Source organism: Peromyscus eremicus, chromosome 22 (assembly GCF_949786415.1).
Source record: "Peromyscus eremicus chromosome 22, PerEre_H2_v1, whole genome shotgun sequence".
NCBI lineage: Eukaryota > Metazoa > Chordata > Mammalia > Rodentia > Cricetidae > Peromyscus > Peromyscus eremicus.
Window position 1 is genome coordinate 7517804 of NC_081437.1, and position 23234 is coordinate 7541037.

The 23234-nt window shown below is 50.8% G+C and overlaps 2 protein-coding genes across 3 annotated transcripts in view; one reads left to right on the plus strand and one right to left on the minus strand.

Annotated features, from left to right (window-relative positions):
- Positions 1-10918, plus strand: part of Pigf (phosphatidylinositol glycan anchor biosynthesis class F) — a 53064-nt gene extending 42146 nt beyond the window's left edge. The window contains exon 6 of the mRNA XM_059248437.1: positions 10498-10918. Within this exon, the coding sequence (XP_059104420.1) occupies positions 10498-10545 (48 nt within the window). The 3' untranslated portion in view covers positions 10546-10918. The remainder of the gene's footprint in view (positions 1-10497) is intronic.
- Positions 1-21952, minus strand: part of Rhoq (ras homolog family member Q) — a 37962-nt gene extending 16010 nt beyond the window's left edge. For both annotated transcript variants that reach the window (XM_059248440.1, XM_059248441.1), the window contains exons 1-2: positions 21775-21952; positions 21176-21234 (exon numbers count right to left, since the gene is read on the minus strand). In XM_059248440.1, the coding sequence (XP_059104423.1) occupies positions 21176-21234; positions 21775-21916 (201 nt within the window). In that variant the 5' untranslated portion in view covers positions 21917-21952. The remainder of the gene's footprint in view (positions 1-21175; positions 21235-21774) is intronic.
- Between the last annotated feature and the right edge of the window lie 1282 nt (positions 21953-23234).

The window sequence follows — 23234 nt, forward strand, 5'->3', positions numbered from 1 at the left end:
TTAACTAGGAAGATGGATTCTGACAGGGAGAGAAGGAAAGACCTCTCAGCCTGAGGTCTGGGAGCAGGTTTAGGGGCCAGTCCCAAGGCCCGATGGGATGCTGACGCCCTGGGAAAGGCTAGGGGGACAAAGGGCTGGACAGGGAGTCAGCCTGAATCATCGAAGCCATGGAGGCAGGGGATCACAGAATCGGACTTTTTCAAAGGTGAACAGGAACACAAGACAGGCTGGATGAAGACAGTGGCCCGAACCCAGTGGAAGAAGCTGGCCCCCAGCACTGGTGGTGTCTTCATCCAGTCAGGAGGCAGACTCGAGCTAGATGACAGGTTAGACATCAGGTTCTCACCAGAGCTTCTAGAAGGATGGCTGGAAGATTTTAGAGAGCAGAGGAACGAGATGGGCCAACACATCAGGGAAGAAACTGGAGGCTAGCGTAGACCGTGCTGAACTTGAGACCTCTTACAGGTACCTCCAGATAGACTTCCGAACTCCACAGCCCCTTCGGCTTGAACAGAACCAAGCTGACAACCTGAACTAAATTCACTTCTCAAGTCTGCAACTTGGGAGTTTTCCCCCTCAATAAAAGAAGCTGCTACCCACTCAAGCTGCCCGAGCTAGAAACCCAGAAATCCTCAGCAGCTACTCCAGTGCACACAGGGATCCAAGCACACATCTCCAACCAACCGACTGCTCGGGAGGTTCACCTCCCTTCGCCCTCCACACTTCCTTGCCGGGCAGCACCTACTCACTTTCTAAGCTTTGGTCTATAAATCATTTCATCTGACAGATCTCAGCTGGATGCCAGATTCAGACCCGTCAACCCTCGCTCCTGTTTCTGGCACCGTTCACAGTAGCGCCTCTTCTCTTCTCTGTATCCCCTCGGGACTCCCTCAGAGAAGGTCTGCAAGGCCTGGTATCAGGCATCTGCTAGTGGGAGGCGGAAACCAGGAAGTTGCCTGAAGCCAGGCCATAGGTAGCTTACCCTGTGTTAGCTGGAGCTGGAGAAAGTGTATTAACTGTCTGAACTCTCAAGCGATGCTAATTTGTTTGTTGCGTTGCTATGGTTACTTTTAAGGAGGAATCAGACTGGCCCCTGAGACCAGGGCTACTTCTCTGCTGAATGATGCTCGCTCCAACTCACTCAGCAGTGACCTCGCAGCCCAGGAGCCACACACCGAGATACGCCCGCCCCGAATTTTAAGTTCTTGCTGCAGCTTCCGCCATAGCCTTTTATCATCGTCTTGACATTTATGGTGCGGAGATACAGAAGACGCTGCCGATCCGGCATCCTTATACTTTTCCTTCTGTCCAGAACCCTGATACAGTTCAAGGGCCACCCTCTTCCACTTAGACACATGGGCCCGGGGAGCCTGACCCTACCCTTGGCTAGAGGAGAGGCACTTGGCCTCTCCTGCTGTTCCCTTGACCTCCCCTTCCATCACACTCCCCAAGATGTAAGGATTTACCACTCACGGCCCCAATCTCTGCAGGGCATGGAGTTAGGCCAGGGTGTCCTCAGCAAGGGTCAGAGCCTGTCTTGTGTCTCTCCTCACCTGCAGTTCTAAGGAGGCTGGGGAGTCTTTTGGGAAAGCTGGGTTCTATGTATGTGAATACTCAGTCACAGAACCCGTGTCTACCTCCGGGACTTTTTCTCGTCATTATCTCCTAATAACACAGGAACGTAACCATCTGTCGTGTTAGGCATTGTAAGGAACCTAGAGATCACCTAAAGCGTGCGGGAGGTGCTGGGGCCACAGCTCAGTTGGCACAGTGCTTGCTTAGCATTGGAGAAGCCCCGGGTTCGATCCCCAGTACCACAAAAGGCATTCGAGGTGCCCATGCCTATGATCCCAGCCCCCAGGAGACAGAGGCAAGGAGACCAGGATTGCCATAAGCATTTCCACCCTCTTGAGCACGGCTTTACCCTCCTGGCACACGTGTGACATGCCCTGTTCCTATGCTGAATCACTTTCCTGCGCCTCTACCCATGTTGTACTGTGAGGATTCCCAGGGAGTCCTGCAGTCCTGGCCGTGGAAAGACTACCTGGTTCTTGCTTCCACAGAACTTCCAGCCATCCCACTGGGCTTCACCGTTAGCCCTATTAATAGGGCTGCTGCCTCAAGGAAGCTCATGGCTTGTCCAGTGATACATCAACAGCCAGGCAGAGCTCAAGCCCAAACGAAGTCCTCTAAACAGCGAGCATGTGCCTGCAATGCATCGTAGGTGGAGTCACTGACCTTCTGAACCTGAGCTGGGCTCGCAGGCTGTGAGTCTCTAGCAGGTCACCTTTCCTGCTTCCTTTCTCTACACTACTACAGATCCTCACAGCAAGCTGGGGGTAAGATTAAAAGGCTCAAGTGTGCGAGGCACTTGTCACATGGGGCGGCTGCTAGTTTATAACCATCCCACCAGCAGTGTCTCCATTCAGTTTCAGATTTGGGGCAGAGGTATAAATAGGGGTGTGTATGTGTGTGTGCGTGTGTGTGTGTGTGTGTGTGTGTGTGTGTGTGTGTGTGTGTGTGTGTATGAACTGTGGGCGAAACTGACTTTGAGAAAAACACATGGAGATGTTTGGCTAAACCAATATACCTCAAAAAATATGCTCTGGGGGCGAGGGAGCCAGTTCAGTCAATGAAGTCCTTCTGTGTACAGGTATGGGAATCTGACTCTACCCCCAAAATCCACTTTAAAAAGCCGAGCGGGGTAGTGCGGCTTGTAATCTCAGCATTGGAGAGGCAGAGGCAGGCAGATCTCTCCCTGGTCAGCCAAACTCGCCTGACTTGATAAGCTCCAGGTCAGTGAGAGACCATCCCCAAAAGTAAGGCAGTGTTACCTCAGGAATGACACCCGAGGCTGACCTCGGGGTTCCATATACATGTGCACCAGTGTGAATGCTCACCCACACAGCCAGTCCAGACTGGATTTCCCACTGGAAAGAACCTAGTCAGGGAGACGCATCCGTGACACTGAGTGAACGAACACAAGCCGAGAGCCGCTGTGTCGGAGGCGAAAGCGACGCAGCCCTTCAGGGGATGAGTCACCAGCAGCCATTAGAGACACAGCAGATAGACAGCTTTGGCGTGCAAAGTGGCTTACACACCGTCTGTGCTCTGCGTATTGTTCTTGGAGACGGTCTCACGTAGCCAGACTGTCCTCAAACTCTTCAAACGTGCTGCGTGGCTACGGATGACCCCGAACTTCTGACCTTCTCGCCTCGACCTCCCCCACTGTTGGGAGAACAGGTCTGCAACAATCCAGGCCTTCATGCACGTCAGGCAGGTATTCTGCCAATCCTTATACAACCTCAGAGGCAGTGTCAATCTGGGTAGGTCATCCCTCATCCCCCACTTCCAGGGCACTGAAGACAGCAGCCCAACTCTAGGTGACTCAGTCGTGACACTGTCCCAGAAGCAAAGGGTTCCCAGGGGTGGATCCAAGTTCAAGACCACATCGTGTGACCTGGCCGAATTATACAGGAGCCTTTAGGGTCTGGCTCAGGATACCGAGTCCCTTTAGAGCTCAGAGTCCATCATGGAGGCTGTACAATGTGCTACCAGGAAAACGGAAATGTAGAAGTCTCCCGTTAACAAGCCACTGGATTATTTAAGAAAGCTTAAATGTGGCAGCAAGAGGAAGTCACCACACAGTGGACAGCAGATCCGCAGTGCAGGGTCTGGGCTGAGGACATGCGCTACCTGAAGCCACACGTGTCACCTTGTTTACTCCGTGTCCTCATCTGTGTGAGAGTGCATGGACGTGTGCAGGTATACATGCATGTGCTGGTGCGCATGTGTGTAGAGGCCGGAGGGCAACGTCAGGCAGCTTCCTGTTGCTCTCTATCTTATTTTTTGAGACAGGGGTCTCTGAACCTGGAGCTCACCGATGTGGCTAAGCTGGTTCGTCAGCAAGCCCCAGGAAGCCTCCTGACTCTGTCTCTCCAGCACCAGAACTGCAGATAGATATGCCCTGTCCCACTCAGTATTTTATGGACTGTGCAGGGATCCAAACTCAGGACCTCGTGCTGGTACAGCGGGCATCTGACTGACTGAGCACTGTGGCAGACCTTATGATCCACTGTTAAAACAAGAGCAAAGGGAAAGACTTGGTAGACTTCAGTTCACTGTTGGGATTCGATAGGACACAGGTCCAAAGAAGACCTCGAACCCTTGAATGCAAGTGTAGGCAGATGACAAGAGGCAAGGTGCTCTGTGCCATGAGAGATCAGAAGACAGAAAAATCTGTCCCCTCCTGAGGCCCTAGAAGAGGCGATGTGGGAAAAGCTCCAGATGTGTCCTGTTATCTCCTCTAACAGCACTGATATTCAGGCAGCATTAGCTCCTTACGGGGCCCTTTAGAAAGACCAGACTCTTCGGGAGAATGTTCCAGACCTGTCACAGCTGACCTCAAGCTCCTCTGGCAACCTAAGTTTCAAGAGCTCATTCTGACCAAAATGGACACAGGATGCTCCACATGCCTTCCACCCACCCCGGCCGCTTCTGCATACCTCCTGTGCTTTTCTCTTAGCCTGGAACTCTTCCTCCACCAAGGGTGTCTCCTCTCCACCCCAACCCACATGGCTCATGCTATCTCCTCACCTAAGAGGAGTTCAGGTCTGTGGGTGGGCTAGTTTTACGTCAGCTTGACACGAGCTAGAGCCATCAATGAGGAGGGCACCTCAGTTGAGAAAAATGCCTCCGTAACACATGGTGCGGGGCAGCCTGTAGGGCATTTTCTTAATTAGTGATGTGTAAGAGCCCAGTGCACTGTGGATGGGGCTGCCCCCGGGGTGGTGGTCTTGGGTTCTATAAGAAGGAAGGTTGAGCCAGCCAGTAAGCAGCACCCCTCCATGCCCTCTGCATCAGCTCCTGCCTCCAGGATCCTGCCCTGTTTGAGTTCCTGGCCTGACTTCCTTCAGTGAGGAACAGTGATGTGGAAGTGTAAGCCAAATAAACCCTTTCCTCCCCAGCTTGCTTTTGGTCATAGCAATAGTCACTCTATAACTAGAACAGTCTGCCCTTGACCCAAAGCAAGAAGTGTTCTTCCCTGCCTTCTGATACCAGCAACACTGCAGACAGTTAATGTAGGGGGTTACAGGAGGCCATCTAACCACTGGCAATAAGGCTACATTTTGAGATTTAAATGAATGGAAATCTGGGTTTATTAGTCATCCGTCGTACCGGTGACTAAGGTGACTGGGGAACATGAAAGTACCCAAATCTAATCGGGGTGACTCAGCTGTGACCGAAAAGGCAATATTTGGGGTTGCATGACAATGTGTTCACTGGAAAGTCACGGTCTGTACAGATCCTACAGGGTCAAGTCTTAGCTGGAAGACATTAACATTCCAGTTGCTGAGAGGAGGATGCTGGACCTTGATGGACACAGATTCTGGTCACTAGAAAGCTGGGTTTTAATGTAAAAAGAAAAAGCCATGATGTGGTTTCAGGGCCTAAAGGACAAAACCTCCGAGACATTCAATAACTTTTGCTCCAAAGCCTGAATGCCGAGCAAGCGTCTTACAAAATCATCTCCCAGTGTCTTGAGGCAGGCGCTGAGAAGGAGCCGCTACTGGAACATATTTATGTTTCTAATTATAAAGGGGGACAGCTTCAGCTAGCTCCCAGCTGACTGAACACATACATTTATCTCTTATCTCTCCAAAGTCCTCTAAGATGTACTGTGATTTTTTTCTTTTCTTTTCTTTTTTTTTTTAAGGCATACAGCCACATGGAAAAAAACCAATAGGAAAGGAGACAACAGCCACAAAAATTTTAGAGTCTAGAGGCAAAAAGAACAAAGCGAACCAATTTAGCAGACCCAGGGCTGTAGCTCCTGGGCCAACAGAGTGGGACTCAGGAGCAGCTGTCTGTAATAGCGACATGCCCCAGGGGGGCTGAAGGTGTGAGGACGGGAACAGTGTGTTCTTCTAGATAGAGGACAAAGGTGAAGGCATGCTTTAATTTCTGCCCCCCTTCTCTGCCACGATAAACTCTTTAACCTTGCAAAAGGCAGAGGGTATGTGCTTAAAATGGAGGCCCTCGAAGTGCCTTTTCCAACTGCTTCCCAGGTCATTAGCAACCCTGTATGAGCCCTTGGGCTGGAGAAGGGATAATTCTTCTCTGGGGACTATGACCCTAGCCCAAGAGGAAAGATAAAAAGACTATTGATTTTTATAGAAACCCCCAAAAGAAAAGGTTTAGACAGATCACAGTGAAATCATGGTTTCCAACTGGAAGTGGGGGAAGTATGGGTGGCATGGTCCCAAGGGAACATGTGTCAAAGTCTGGTGGCATTTTGATTGACACAAGCAAAGGAATGTACTACCAGCTGTATGGAGAAGATACCAGGGGTTGCTCTACACATCCTATAGTACATGAAACGGCCTCTTCCTCAATAAAGAACAATAGTCCAACCCATATCAATGGCATTTGTTGAGAAACCCTGACCTACAGGGAGAGCTGAATTCAACAACCCCCTCATGTATCCCACATACTAAGTATGAGTAAGCACCTGTGGAGATGCCAAGTTAACCTTCCTTTGTGGCAGGGGTTGAGATGTGAGCAGATAGATACGGAGACAAAAAACTTCTAAAGAACAAAGACACAAGAAATCAAGGTCCACGAGGCTGGAGAGATGGCTCAGGGGTTAAGAGCACTGGCTGCTCTTCCAGAGGTCTTGAGATCAATTCCCAGCAACCACATGGTGGCTCACAACCATCTATAATGAGATCTGGTGCCCTCTTCTGGCCTGCAGGTAGAACACTGTATACATAATATATAAATAAATCTTTTTAAAAAAGAAAGAAATCAAGATGCATTCAAAGGACCAGGATATACCTACAGTGACCACTCTGTAGATACACAGACATGGGACTCAATGGAAGAAGCCTTTCTTTCACTAGGACTCAGCCACTGCCTAACATATACCACAGTCCCTAGAATCAGTCACTCCCTGATGTACATCATCAGTATTTAGACTGCAGTATATATAGAACTGTCCTCCCGTATCTGCAGGACATACAGTCTAAGACTCAGACATTGGGAACTGTGGACACTACCGAACCTCACAAATATTGTATTCTTCCTATATGCACATACCTATGATAAAGTTTAATTTATAAATTAGCCATAATTAAAAAATCAAAAACATAATAAACTATACTGCAGTTAATAAAACCTCAAAGAAATTATCATTAACATCCTTGGAGAAATTACAGAAGATATTTCATCAAAAAAAAAAAAAACCAACCAAATGCTGGGTGTGGTGGCCTACACCTTTAGCCTCAGCACTTAGGTGGCAGGGGCACACAGATCTGAGTTTGAGGATAGCCTGAGCTACATAGTGAGCTCAGGCCAGCCAGGGCCGCATAGTGAGACCCTATCTCAAAGAACAAAAAAACATCTAGAAGAGCAATTTGGGGTGGGAGTGGGGTGGGGTGGTAATATCCAGAAAACAAGAAAGGCCCCTGAACATTAAAAATAGTATCACATTTAAAAAAAAAAACACAAAACAAGATAGGGATATAGTGGTAAATAATAAAATTGAGGAAATAACCCTAAAATAGGGCAGCATGGCACAGAGAGCGTAGAACGTAAGAAAATGAAGAAGACATTCCAGGAACTCTGGCCATCAAATCTAGGTAACAGCCATGGCATAACAGTAAGTGAAGAAATCAAAGAAATGAACCAGAAAGTTTCCCAGAAGCAAAATACAAATTTCTAGACAGCAGGCGTACAGTTACCAGGTGGACCCCACCCGACAGCGGACGCCTGGGGCATTTCAGGACGGTGAAATCGAAGGTCCTGAAAGTTTCCTGAGCCAGGTTCCTGAAGACAGATCAAGACCCCAGTTGGCATGAGACTCATAAAGCAAAATAGAAACTAGAAGAGAACAGGGCAACACCTTTGAAATTGGGAAGAAAAAAAAAGTGTATCATTTTCAAGCCGTCAATCAAGTCTAAAAGAAACAAACAAAACAACCTATTAGGCCGGGTGATGGCGGCACTAATCGCAGCACTCAGGAGGCAGAGGCAGGCGGATCTCTAACCTCAAGGCCAGCCTAGTCTACAGAGTGAGTTCCAGGGCAGCCAGGGCTACACAGAGTGTCCAAAAACTTCACTCGAGAAACTGATTACGCCTTCCATCAGATCGTGGAACTAAAGGAGAAGCCAGGAAATCCTAAACACGGATGGGGATTTTACTAAGGGGGAAAAATCCCAAGTGTGCAGCATGTGAGAGGCACCGGAGAACCCAGGCGTGGCTGGAAGGCTCAGCAGGGATGCTTCCAAGGAGAGGCTGACAGAATGCCAGAGGCAGGGGATTGTATGGAAGGGCAGGCTGAAGGTGAAACAGGAGGCCTGCAGTGAAAACTAATCAAGAGAAGAAGACACCCCCCCAACTTGGAACATAGGACAGAGAGGGGGTAGTGAGCATGGCACCCTTCATAGAGGGCTCAGCTGTGGCCACCTAGTCACAAACAAACGCTCATCACCGGTGAGACTCAAACTCTGAACCAGCCGCTGGAAAGGGTACCCAGGAATCACGGCATCATCAGAGAGCTGGAGCATCATAGTGTGAAGGGAAGACCTAAGCAGCTGGGAGTAGACAGTGGACATCCTAAGGGAGGGGACATGTCCTTGCCATAGGAGATGCATTGGGGGGGGGGGGGGGCTTTTGTTTCCCGCCATGGGCCCTCTCAGGACTACTGACTCTTAAATCATCTACATTAAAACTTTGATTAAAAATAAAATGGCTTTCAAAAAAACTGAGCAGGGTGTGTGTGGGGGGGGGTGACACAGAATAAAGAGGTAAATTTCTAAAAGTATTCAGTATCACTACTTAGAGGCAATCACTTTGACTATTTTGTTCCAATCTCCCCTTGTTTATTATACGTGTGTATATTTTCAAAGCTGTATTCATTGCTGTTTATAGTTTTAATTCATGCTTTTTCACACTGCATGCATCATTAGCTTTCTACGTTTCTTTACATTTTTGTGAATGCAGTTCTGAATGGCTGCTATTATCCTAATCCTAATATACACTGTAATTGCCTTCTCACTGTTCATCAATGTGTTTATAATTGGTCACTGCCGTAAGTAATGCTGTGAAGAATGCCATTTTATGTAAGTCTATGTGTACTCCGAGCATTTTCTTGTTATAAACTCAGAGAAATGGGTCGCTGCAAATTCAAGTGGCTTTGTCAAGTATCCTCAGACTAGCTGGGGCAGTTTTTACTCCCAACTACATGGTGTGTCCAACCTTTGGATGTACCAACACCACACTGTCATCTACAAAGTTCACACTCCAGAACCCTGTAATTGAGTTAAACAACAATCTCTCATACATACAAAGATCTCAGAATGTTTTAAATAAGTTTGTAATTTTTTTTTCTGGGCCACATTCATACCTATCTTGGGGCACATGTAGCCCACAGTCCAGGTTGGCCATGCCTGATTGAATATTAACTTTCCTGTCTCTTGGGTATCAATTTTTCCTATCTTATCCAATCCAATAGATTAATCCTTTTATTTGCATATCTTTGCACAGTGAGTTTTGGTTGGCTGCTTGCTCTTCTTCTTCTCTGGCCTATTGGTTTATATCTTTGTCTGTTTCCTACCATATGCCTGTTGGTAATCTCACTTAGACTCTTGTTTCTTACAAGACAACACAGATCCATGGACCTGACCATCCATGACTGTTCCCAATAAAGCCACTTCTAAGTTGAGGTGACTCTGCAGAGACTCTGCCTGGGTGGACACATTTGTAACGCTGCTTTCCCCATTTTTACAGAATCTTCATTTTGTATTTGTGTTCTGGACAGCTGTGTACATTTTTTCCCAGTTCTAGAAACCATCCCTACAAAAGGGGAAACCCACTGGATAGGTAGTTTTGTTCCTTACCTAATCTGTGTTTTATATAGTCATACATTTGATGAATAAAGAAATTAGGGCAGGGATGGAGGTGAGAGAGGCCAGGAACTAAAGCATGAAGGAACAAGAATACTGGACAGGAAGCGGGAGAGTGACCACATTCTTTTAGGAGTCGAAGGACATCAGAACTTTGCATTCTGTTTCCCACCCCAAATATGGTCCCCAGAACCTAGAGAATGGCCATGGAAAAAAGACTAAAAGAGAGAAATTCCAGCTAAAAAGGAATGAAATATTAACACTTTCTGCAATGCAGATGAACCTTGGAAAACATGACATCAAATGAAAAGAGCCTGGGGGGAGGGAGTATGGGGAGTGACTAACAATGGGGGTGAAGTTTCTCGGGGAGGGGGGGGAGGTGATAAGAACGTTCTGTGATTTACAACATCTCAGCCTTAAATATTAAAGCAAGAGTAACTATACACATCGCCAGCTTGATCCACCCATGAATGGCCTTGCCCACGTGCCGGGTTACTGATACCGGGTTACCCAAGTGGTAGCGGGAAGGCTGTATTGTCTGGGCCCACCTGAACAATACAGCATTTCTGCTACGTCCCTCTCATCTCCACAGGTCACTCCGGAGGGGCACCTGACAGAAGGCATAGTTCTGTGGGTCTAGACTCGCTGGAGAACAGTTCAAACCCACAGCCAGGATTGTCTCCAAACGGACCCGGCAGCCTGTCTCCTCCTGAGCCCTGTGATGACTGCCATTGTGCTTACATGGGCAATGCATTAAAACCACCACCTACAAGCTGATTTTAAAGCCTTCAATAATGTCTAGACAGGTCAGAATCCTCTTCCAAATGGCAGAGCCATTTATGAAAGTCAGTTTTTTTCCATAATAACTTGACTAACAGATTCTCTGAGATCCAACACTCACCTAGTTCCCACGGGGATTTCCAAAGCTTGTATAAAGTGCTGTGTCACACATATTTCCCCACTTAGGAACTTCAACCATCTTCATGAGTAATAAAGATCTACCCAGGAACGAAGCCAAGGGTCGGGTTGTAGCTCAGTCAGTTACTAGGTTAAAATTCAAAAGTGGGGTAGAAATCAACCTCAAATGGGAGGGGACTGCCGAGCAAGCCCCCTCAGACTTTGGATTTCTAGATGAGGCCTGACTGACTCCACCTGTTGGACAGAGTCCCTAGTGTTGTGGGGGGGGGAGGGCAGAAATCTCCATTCCCTCCTCTGCCCCTCCTCTGTCCTCTCCCTACATCTAGCACCATCCCCAGGTTTTCAGGGCCAGGGAAGCTTCCAGAAACACCTTCAGGTAATAAGAGTGGCCGAGCCCTGACCCAGCTGGCTGGGGAGGACAGCCTTTTGCAATTAAGCTGGAGCAAATGGAGCTTTAATTGACCTGGAGAGTCAGAATTAAATGCCCTCAGTGGCAGCTCCTACAAGGGGTTTCCTCCGAGCCAGCTCACTCATAATCCTAACCACGATGCTATTCGAAGGACGGTGCTTCTTCACTGGAACAAGTTGGTTGTTTTTGTTTTTCAGTTTTTGTCCCTTTTTAAGGGATACAAAAAGATAGCATTTGAAAGGAATGGGGCAGAGAGGAATAGAGAAAGAGGTCACTTCATAGAACACTGAGGTCAGCCAAGGAAAGAGTCACTACTGCCAAGGCGGGAGCTGAACAATACAGCGCTTCCTCAGCCTCCAGCCAGCGACCTGCCTGGGATTTAAGACCAGAAGGCGCCACAGCCCATCCACTACTCTGGAGCTAAGACATCACAAATCCAAGCCACCTTCCTGACGGGACACAGGGTCTGATACCACAAACAAACCCCAGCTAAGGAAACCAGGCCTATCAAGCTACTCGGTGTTCAGGAGCGAACATGGCTTGGCATGTAGACCTCATCAAGGAATACGGGTGGAGTCTACTATTTGCACACCCCTAAGGCAGACAGCATACTCATAGAGCCAAGGTTTGCCCCATGATATCCTGCCTCCGTTTTTCTCCCGCGTCCAGAGGCGGGCTGGGAAGCGTCCTTCCTTAAGCAAACGCGGACAGTCCCAACACATGTTCAAAATGAGGAAGGAGGCCAGGCGAATGTTTAGGAGGGAAGCAAATTAAACATCCAGTTCAGTCATGCTCCCCGGACACTGGGAGAGTGTGGAAGGTGGGGGATGGTAAGCAGCGTGCTGAGAGGAGATGCCAGGACTCACAGTGTCCTTGCAGCTCTGACTTTTTGGCCGACATCAGAATCACCTGTCCAGCCTGGACCGACACTGATTTCCCCAAGCTTGTGATTTAGGAGATCAGGGGTAGATTCTAAGATTTGAGATAGATGCCTACCAAGTTCCCAGGCCATGTGAGGACCACACTTGGAGAAGCCAGTACATGGAGGAATCCAGTCTGGTGTTTTGTCCACCTGGGAAGCTCTGACTAGAAGAACAGACACGGGCCTCCTCGGCAACCCCAGAAACAGACCCCATTGTACTTCCATCGCGGGCCCCAGCCCGGATTTGATGCTCAGGGACTGTTTACTGGCCGGCTATAGAGGGATGCTCTCCTCTAGCCAGCTACCATGGAAAGCTAGAAGCCAGAGGATCTGGGAGCCCATGGGCAATGTGGATGGCCCAAGCAGGCAAACCATATAGAGAGGCAGCAAGTGGCAGATGAAGACATGGGATGCATTTAGGGGACGTTTAGATGAAAGAGACAATTTCTTTTCAGTGCACACAATAGGCAATTTCTTTACCACCGTGGTACATCCCAAGGCCCAGACACACATCTGCGGAAAGGCAACTTCCCCTAAATAAGAAAACTCCGAAGGGATACAAGAGAGACCTGAGGAGCCAGTGTGGGGCAGTTCCCCGAACGCAGGTCCAGTCAAGTGGGCAGAACAGGGCACAGAAAGGGGCAAGAGGGATGCTATCTCTCAGGCTTGAGGGAAGTCCACTCACAATTCAACACAGGACACACGGCAAATGGCCCCAAGCTCCGTCCACTCATGAGCACCACCCCAGACGTGCCCCTTTTAAGGAAGTACCGTGGTTTGTGGGCAAATAGACAAAACCATCTCAAGTTCATAGGAACAACATTTACTGGAGCCATTTCAGCACCTGCCCGACATCCCACCTACAGAAACCAACCTACCAGCTCTTCTGTCGAGAAAAGCGATCGTAGTTTTTGCATGGCGTGGTCCACAACGGAGCAGGTGTCGTGGAACAAGGCGTTTGCTCAGGGGCAAGCTGATAAGTGTCAACGAATACAAAGATCCCAGGAATTCCAGTCCCAAGTCCTGCCCTGGAAACTTGCCTTTTAATTTTTGCCAACTACATGGCCTAGAGCATGCCACTTAACCTTCTTGACCCCGCAAAATAAGGCAAACACCACCAGCCTCCATGACTCACAGACCTGAGACAACAAACGGGCAGGCCACAAGCTTGCACTGTGGGAAGACACCACTCAAGGCTGAGCCCCCAAGTCTACCCTGACTCCATATATACTCCATATATCTGGGGATCTGGAGAAGAGCTGGCTCACTTCCCTGGCCAGTCACCACAAAAGAAACAGCAACAATAAAGGCCTCCTCCTCGCTTACTTTTCTATTAAAATCAACAAGCAACGAAACAGCAGATTAATATCTCTCTAATTACTAAGTTGTCAATCAAGAGGGAGAGAGTCCATAATTTAGTTATCAAGCCTACACCCCAAGCTGACAGCGACAGCAGGGATCCCAATGCCCATAAAGACACAAGTGGGACACCACCCAGGCCTGCCCTCTCTCTCCTGCTTCCCACACCCCTGCCAAGACACGAGCTTTCGCTCACACACCCCACTGCATGGCCTCATTTATTGCCATGCTTCTCACACTTGCACTGAGTGGTACAGAGAGACCGGAGCTGCTGTGCTCACACAGGCTGGGCGCGGACAAGGAGCATGGGTGAGTGACTGGAAGGGAAAGCTGAACACGAAGCTTGTCCCAAGCCCCACCTGGCCACCCCAAGAGGAGAGGAAATCCCTTTGGGAGCTAGGAAGATCTGGCTTGGCTCCCAAACCCTACCAGACAGTACTACCGTAACCCCATTGTATAGATGAGGACATCAGCTTAGGGGAGGTGAAGCTTCTTGGCGGGAAGTGGCAGAGCCTGGACAGGACTCTACAGCCCAATGAGACGGGTCCACCCTGGATGGCGGCACTCTCCTGCCTCCTACCTTTCCCTCTATCTCCCAAAGCAGCCATCCTCACCGTACAGAGCATCCTGCAACATCGCTCTTCATCCAGCCTCCCCGCTGCACAACGCACGTCCCAGGGTCTCACTCACCACCTTCCTTTTCCTCCCACAGAAGGCTGGAACAGAGCAGGCACCAAATGGGTTTCTCCAGCACCAAGGTGGTGTGGCACTCCTTGGAACTGGGCAACTACATATGAAATCCCTAATCCTTATGGCCACCCTGCAAGGTGAAAACTATCTCCCCAACCCACATAGAAGGAAAGGAGCTGGTGGGCTGATCTCAGCCACAGAATTTGGTATTCATCTGCAGAATGGAAAACACACCTTCCCACCGCCCAACAACCTTCTGTTCAGGAGACGGGGGGAGCAAAAGGCCTTAAAGATGCAGAGGCCTGAACCTGGTACCCTCCAAGCCTGGCGAGCCAGGTCAGAGACGAAACTTGTAGTTTGATGCCCCATCCATATGCCTGCTTCACTCCTCTTAGAGGTGACAGCTGAATCGGCAGGTAAGGAGGCTGTACCTGGTGATCTTAGCCATGGGTTAGCTTTTAGCTGAGTAAGTGAAGAGCCAAATGAAAACGAACTCATTTTAAGATTTATGTGCTGCCAGGCGGCGGCGGCGGCGGCGGCGGCGGCATCGCACGCCTTTAATCCCAGCACTCAGGAGGCAGAGCCAGGCGGATCTCTGTGAGTTCGAGGCCAGCCTGGTCTACAGAGCGAGATCTTGGACAGGCACCAAAACTACATGGAGAATCCCTGTCTCGAAAAAACAAAAACAAAAAAGATTTATGTGCCTATGTGGTGGTATTGTGTTACCCAAAATATTGTGCACCCTAAAAAACTTATCTGGGGTCAGAGACAGAACAGCCACAATATTAAACATAGAGGTTAGGCAGTGGTAGCACACGCCTTTAATCCTAGCATTCCAGAGGCAGAAATCCATCTGTTCAAGGATACAGCCAAGCATGGTGACTCACGCCTTTAATCCCAGAAAGCAAGTCTTTTATCCCAGGGAGTGGTGGTAGAAAGCAGAAAGGTATATAAGGCGTGAGGACCAGAAACTAGAAGCATTTGGCCTGGTTAAGCATTTGGCCTGGTTAAGCATTCAGGCTTTTGAGCAGTAGTTCAGCTGAGACCCATTCTGGATGAGGACTCAGAGGTCTCCAGTCTGAGGAAACAAGACCAGCTGAGGATCCGGCGAGGTGAGGTGGTTGTGGCTTGTTCTGTCTCTCTGATCTTCCAGTTCACCCCAATACCTGGCGCAGGTTTGATTTTATTAATAAGAACTTTTAAGATTCCTGCTACATGCCTAGCATCATGAGGCACTGGGCTGGGCTCCGGGGTGTGGAGGAGGAGGACACACAGTACCCTGCCAGCCTGGGGCTCGGGGAGGGTACAAAGCATTCACAGAGGCAATGACAGGCGGTGGTCCCAGACCACTCCCTGGGGCCCGGGAAGCGCTGGGACAGCTGGCCACCTACCACCTGCAGGCTTTCCTGAGTAGAGCAGCTCTGACAGACACCGAAAGAGGAACAGAACAGGGGAGTGCTGAGGGCGAAGACAGCCGCTCCCCAAGCAAAGCCGGCCAAATTAGGGCAAAATCAACCCCCCTAGGGTGTAAGAGGAACTCAAGCCTATCACAATTACAAATTGTTGATTTTTTTTTAAAGCTGCATTTGTAGTTTTATTTTATTTTTTGTTTGTTTGTTTCTCTGCCTCTCTCCTCTTTGCAGCATTCCTACCGTGCCTGAGGCCTGGGGGGCACCTGCTGCTGCCAACAGGGGTGTCCGTGCCAGAAACTGACACTCCACGGCGAGCCCCAGGATTCGCCATTTGCTCTCCTTTCCTGAAACCCCAAATTCCACAATGAAACCACAGAAGTCCAATTCTCCAAAAGGCCCCTGACCTTAGCATGAGGCTACAAGTTCAAACCCCAGGACTGCAACCCCCCAAACAGTTAGTTCTGTGGTCCTATCACGGCACACACAACAATATATGCTCAGCCCCGAGACCCTCCACCTCACCAGCTCCCCGAGGCTGACAAGGCAGCACCTTGGTATGTCTATAGCACTCACGCTTAGCATACCCGTCAGGAAACATTAGTTAAGACTGGAAATGTCACCAGACCTCAGGAGAACCATGCTGGAAGTCCATCAAAGGGCCCAGAAAGGTTGAAGGACATCTGTGACACAATCAGACACTGCCCCCACCCTCAGTCCTTGCCTGCGAACCCAAGCTGGAGCCGAAACAGACCACCAGAGTCCCCCACAGGAAAACACACTGTCTTTTAAACAGCAACAACTTATGAATGGACAGAGGCCACCTACCTTCTCAACACGGAGGAGGAAACCACCATGCCTGTGTGATACAGCGGCAGCCTGGGATATAAATAGCTTCTACAAAGGTTAGCAAAATGCAGACAAGAAATCTACAGTGGGTTACCAAGGGAAACCAGATGCTCAGTGCCACATCTCACCTGTTGCAGCTCTTATCTAGAGAGAGCTTCCTCAAGGCTCCTCTCACACTCCACTCCCTCAAGGATGGAATGTGGGGTAGGGCTAAAGGGAACCTGAAGCCTGGGGGGTGTGAGTGACCATTTCCTACTTACTTCTGTGCAATGCACACTTGCACTGAAGAAAATGGTTTTTTGTTTTTTGTTTTTTCTGACATATCTCTTCCCATCAACTCACTCGCTTGCTGTTTCCTCTCTGGAAAAGTCTACCTTGGAAAGGTGCGGTGAACAAGCCCTGCCTAAAGATGGGAGGCACGTGCTGTCCCATGAAATGCAGAAGAGGGGAGGGACCTCGTGTCTGCTGCCTTCAGTGGATGTTCCCTTTGTTGGAGGAAGTACCTCCCTGGGTACCCGGAGAGCTCCCGGGGTGGTGGTGGGGGAGGGAGGGGCCAGCTACAGCTGCTGGGTTATGACAAGTGTGAAGCAAATCTCATTTGTCATTGAAAAGCAACCCCAGGGGGGACACTGGAGTAAGGTTATTTATAGCTCTCATGTATGCAACCCTGAACTCAGACGCTTAAGTTGCCAGATATAGCAACAGTGTACCTAAAGCATACATGTGAACTTGGACACAGGGACAGTGGCGGACCCCACAACTTCAGGGATCCCAAACTCACCCCATCACACACCCTCCCGAGTGTCGGTACTCTGAGACCTGGGATAAAATGGATTTCAGTATTTCCCTCTTCAGAGCACCAAGTTCTGCCTTCCTGCCAAGGATTAAGAGATCAGGCCTGGAGCCCGGGCTAGAGTGCAGCCTGCCAAGCAGATCCCCGCTGGCTCGTTTGGGCAGAGGGAAAGCTCCCTCGCTTCCTTCCATTCCCAAGAGTAGAGGCAGTGGGGACAACCTCACCTTTCTAATCCCTTCCCAGAGCAGACAGAGGGCTAATGCAGAGTCTCCACTGAAGGCCCAAAGCCAGGCACAAAAGGAGAAGTTCCACAGGGACAGGCAGAAAGCCAGACCTCCCTGAAAGGCCCCCAGGGTAGAGGAAGGTGCCTCGGTCGACTTCCACTCCAAAACGCTTGGCAGTCAAAATGGCAAGCTGTCCTAGGACCACCCTGGGGCACAGCCAAGCAGGGCAGGGGATTTCCCTTCAGCGGCAATACTTGTGAGTGAGCGGAGCACTGAGAGATGTCCCTAAACAAGGCACGTGGTGGGGACTGATGTCCAGCACACTCTTATACTCTCATTCTCCTTCTCTGCTAATCACAGCAAAGGTCAAGCAGACAGCAGCCTGCTCAAGAAGGCCAAAGGTCACCACCTAACCACCCTCCCCTGACTGGTAGACTCCTATATGTCAACCGGGCAAATGATGTTTATGGCTTTGGACTTGACTGGGGTCTCAAGAAGGCCAGGAGTAAAAAGTGGACTAGAAGCCGGGCGGTGGTGGCGCACGCCTTTAATCCCAGCACTTGGGAGGCAGAGCCAGGCGGATCTCTGTGAGTTCGAGGCCAGCCTGGGCTACCAAGTGAGATCCAGGAAAAGGCGCAAAGCTACACAGAGAAATCCTGTCTCGAAAAACCAAAAAAAAAAAAAGTGGACTAGAGACGCCAACCTGCGGGAGACACTGCTGCATTTCTTTAAGTAGGTATGCCAAGCACCCCCACCCCCACACATGAGCAAACAGTTTGGAGAGCAGGCAAGTGCTTTCCAGGGCTATGATCTCCCTCCTCATCCCTCTGTCTCTGGAAAAAAAAGATCCAACAGAAACCTACATATGCCCCTTGCTTCTCACCTGCTGCACGGAACCCGAAACGATTTCTCTGGCTCCACACATCGGCTAATGCTGCTAAGATCCGGCTCTCTACTAGAATCTATCAACTTTAGGTTACATGTTAGATGATACATGTGTCCTGTTCCACTTGTGACCACCCCCCCATTACCCTGCCCACAGCGGAGCACAGTGATTTCTTGTGATACCATTTGCACGCCTACTATATACAAAGAACTGTGGATGCCAACTGTTTTTGCAAAGGTTAATGAATTTATGGCAGCCTACAGCTCTGCGGTGTAGATGCTAATTATCTACATTTTACTATTACAGAGAAAGTAAATCACTCAGCTAGAGTTACGCACAAGGTAGAAATCTGAACCCAAGACCTTTTGGTCCCGAAGCCCACAGGCTTTCCTCGATTGTCTAACTGGCTGAAAATTCTCACAGGTAAGTATATGCATGTATGTGTATGTATTTATTTTACCGCTATTAGTATCATAAAAGGAATCTGATAGCTAGCTATTCATAGAGATATGAGGTCTTAACAATCAATACAGAAATTTACCTAAGATGCATGCACAATCACTTGATCCAGACTCGTACATACACTCACACCAGCAGTGGCAGGCCTCTAACTTAAATGTTTTCTTTTGTGCACCCCACATGCTTAGCATGATACAACGGCCCTACTAAGTTGTCTGATAATGGCTAAATTTGCTTGTTACCAATGCAGTGAATTATCGCTAACTTTAACCCCAAATCAAAAGTATTAGTCAGTGGGTGAAAAACCACCGTCGCCTACCATCAGGCAGCACAGGACCCTGATCAGATCCTCCCCACCCCCACCCTGTCTACTACCACCAAGAGAATGACTGTAAAACTTCAGGGACTCTATGCACACGAACAACCTGGCCGACCCGGGGGCATCTTGGCACGTCCCAGGACCTCAAATTGGAGTGATGCATCGGTCTTCATCTCAGTGGCCAGCTCTTGTGAGCCGCATGGCCTGAGATGCACATACATGGGCATATGGTTAAATCGTAACCGGATCTCTGTCTTAACAGACTTCTGACATTCACACGTCCTGTTTAACAAGGTGCACGATTAAAAACACACGATCATTGTAACCACGAAATGAGGTAGCATGAAAAGTTAAAATTAGAAACTCCCCCCCCCCCAAAAAAAAAAACCCTCTCATTTTCAACCAATGTCAACTTCTTATCTCTCAAGAGCACAACTTAAAAGTTCGTGGGGCCAGGTGGTGGTGGCGCACGCCTTAAATCCCAGCACTCGGGAGGCAGAGGCAGGCGGATCTCTGTGAGTTCGAGGCCAGCCTGGGCTACGGAGTGAGTTCCAGGACAGGCTCCAAAGCTACACAGAGAAACCCTGTCTCGGAAAAACAAACAAACAAACAAACAACAACAAAAAAGTTGGTGGTATCTGGCTGAGTTCCACTCTTTACCTTCCATAACTGGTAAAAGTGGGAGCCATTGAAGGAAGAACCAAAACAGGCCCCCAAATCTGTGAATCAGCCCTGGCTCTACTGGCCTGGGCACCTTCGATGACAGAGAGTGTCCTCTGGTCCTTTGAACCGCCAGCAGTTCCTCATCCTCAGATGTTCCGACAATGGTTTGGAAATCAGGGCCACATCAAGCCCCTCCCCCTCCCCCCAAAAAAAACCCCAACCTACAACATATTTCTAGACTCCAATATAGAATTTGAGAACATACAATTCCGAAAGGCAAATCTAAACAAACAACACATATTTGGCATATAATTAATATCTGCAATGGTCTTTCTTTTCTTTCCTTCCTTCCTCCCTCCTTTCCTTCCTTCTTTTTTTAAAGCTCCTGTTCACAAATAAAGAAGCCCAGTGGCAGGACTCCCCCCAGAGCCACTCTTAGTCCTTCAGTGGCTCACATGTCCTCAGGGTCCTCAAGTCTGCACAATACACAGAAACTTCTTCCTGAGACTTCAGGCCAACCAGCAGAGCTGAATTCTGCAAAACTTCATGGCCTTAGCCCCAGCGGAAAGAAAGTGGGTCTGGCAAGGCAGGAGAGCTGGGTCAGGGAGAGAGAGAGAACGCCTTAATCCTTCAAGGAGAGTAGCCTGGCCCGTCTGCTGTGAAAACACTCGCCAGAGGCCGAACGGAGAAGTGTTCCTTTCTGCACAATAACCTCTCCAAAGAAAACACAGTCACCTGGCCCTCCAGGGGGAAGAAAGCTCTTCCTCCAAGACTCAAGCTGAACTCTTAACCCTAGCCGCCCCGCACCTCAGGGAGGGGCTGATGGTTGTTTCTTTCCTTTTTCCCTGTGGTCCTCTGCTAACACCACAAATTACGTTTTCAGGGACTAGAGTCCCAGAGTGCAACGATGTTGTAATAAACATAACCAGAACCAAATGCCTTCCCATCATGTTAGATGATGCCATTTCCCACCAATCAGGCTCCTCGGGCAGGCAGACCACTCACCAATGAGGGACCAGACAGAGGCTGCGAGGGGGAGACCTGGTCATCAGCAACTAAAAATAAGAGCGCTTCACCATTGGCCGCCCGGCGCCACTTTGCAACAGGAGTTGGGACCCACACACCAGGCAACACACGTAACGCAAACAGTCCAAAAACTTTCACATCCCGGGGGTTCACACCGGTCTGCATTTTCTTTTTGGTTTGTTTCCTTAATTTTGATGACTTAAGAAAAAACCTGATCCTGAAGGAGCCGCTGGAAGACACACCCTCCCACCTAGACACCTCACTGTCTAAAGGCCCCTCACGGGTCACACAGAATGGGCGAAAGGTGGGGGTTAAAGGAACCGGCCAGAGGCCAAGACACTCACCTGTCCAGCTGTGTCATAGAGTCCCAGGAGGTACTGCTTGCCCCCCACGGTGACGCTGACTGCAAGGACAGAAGTGGGGGGTGGGGAGAGACTCACAATGACCTGAGGTCGAGCAATTTCGTTTCCCACGGGACCCTCCTTTCCCAAATCACTGGCAGGCGTGTGGGTGCCCCCTGGGAGAGAACACCCACTTTTTGTGTCCAGCCCACTGCCAAGCGGCGTGAGAGCTAGGTGGAATGTTGGACCCTTGCTATCCACCCCTCTTCTCCCAAGACCCATAGCCACGTCTACCCTAGTGTCCCCAAACGTCTTCCACACAGGGGCTTGGGGCAGTAAGGGAAGCGACCGTGGGAAGGTCAAGGAGGGCGCTCAGGGGACTGAGAAGTGTGGGAGAAGGGGCGAGGGGGAAGACAGGGAGGGGGTGGAAGTTGCTTCGAGGGGTGACCAGAGGCACGGTCTCGGGAGGTGGGGCCGCCAGGCAGAGGGCGCGGCGGGGGAGGGGAGCACGCTCAGGGGAGGCAGCCAAGGGGGCTCAGCCAAAGTTGCTCCAAAGTTCCCGGCCGGGGATCAGCCCCTTAGTCAGCAGGACAGAGGCTTACCTGCGTAGTGGTCGAAGACAGTGGGCACGTACTCCTCGGGGAAGGCGTCGTTGGCATAGCTCATGAGCAGGCACGTCTTGCCCACCGCCCCGTCGCCGACCACCACGCACTTGAGCATCAGCGCGCCGGGCCCGTGAGCCATGCTGCGGTCGGCCGGCCTCGGGGCATGGTCCCCCCGGAGCCCCCGCCCCGGCCCCGGGCTCAGCCCCAGCCCGCCTGGGGGGTCCGCCGTCGCCGCCGCTCGGCGCAGCAGGGCCGCCCCCCCGGCCCCATGCAGCGGTTCCCCTCACCGGAGGGGAAGGTGCGGCGGGCCCGGGGCGCTGCCGCCGCCGCTTAGATCGCTGCCCGGCTCCCCGCCCTGGCCCGGCTCGCCGCGCTCGCCCGCCGGCCCCGCCGCTCGGCGCCCGAACCCGCTCCCCGGCCCGGCCTCCCCAGGAGGATCCGCCGGATCATAAGACTGTCCGGCCCCAGGGGAGACGGCAACTTTGGGGAGGGCGGCGGAGGGGAGGGGCCAGGCGGCTCTGCCCGCCCCGCCCCGCCCCGGCCCCCGCCCGCCTGGGCCGGGAGGAAGGCGGTCCCGGCTGCTCCCGAGTGCTGCGCGCCCCGCGCCCCGCGCCCCGGCGCTCGTACCCGCGCCCGCCGTGGGGGCCCTGCCGCTCGCCCTAGCCTGACTCCCCGCGAGGCGGCCGCGGAGGCAGTGGAGGAGGCGCCCCGGAGCCGGGAGGACGGAGGGGGGGGGACTGGGGGAGGGGCTCTCGGGCAGCCGCTCGGGAGGAGCCCAGGGCTCCTCGCGAAAGTGCGGCCAGAGCCCGGAAGCGTCTGCAGGCCCTAGTTGCCGGGAGGAGACGTGGAGGCCTTTGGGGGAACCACGACGACTTCAACGGTGACGCAATTGTGCAAAATGATACAGATGTAGCTATTTAAATTCTGCCTGGAAGGCAGGAGCCATCCTATGGGCCTGCAAGTGCTCCACGCAACTAGGAATCGGGAACAGCGGCCAAGAGGGTTATAAAAATAATTAATAACAATAATTAGAAAGGCGCGCGGAGGCTGAAAGGATGGTGGGTCTCTGGGCTGGAAAACTGGGACTCCTGGCTTATTGCTTGCTCTTCAGCTTCAGCACCCCACGCCTTTCGCAGCACGAGCTTGAGTCATTTTCTATGAAATTGGTGACTAAGAGAGATGCAGCATATTGCACCCCCAACCAGCCACAAAGGGGCGAGCCCTCGTCGGGAGACCGCAGATGTTATTTGTGCTCCCCCTGGAGGCGACATTGTCCGAGGCTTGCAAGCTTTCCCAAAGGTCTCTCCAAAAGTGTTCAGTTGTGATCCTTGAGATAGGATGTGTCCTTATGCTCTCTGAGATTTGGCCAGAGATCCAGGGCCAACTCTGCGCCTCTGTCTGGCAAGTCCGGAAACACTTGTCTGGCCAGGGCCATTCTGTGGCCCAGGGCTGCTTTA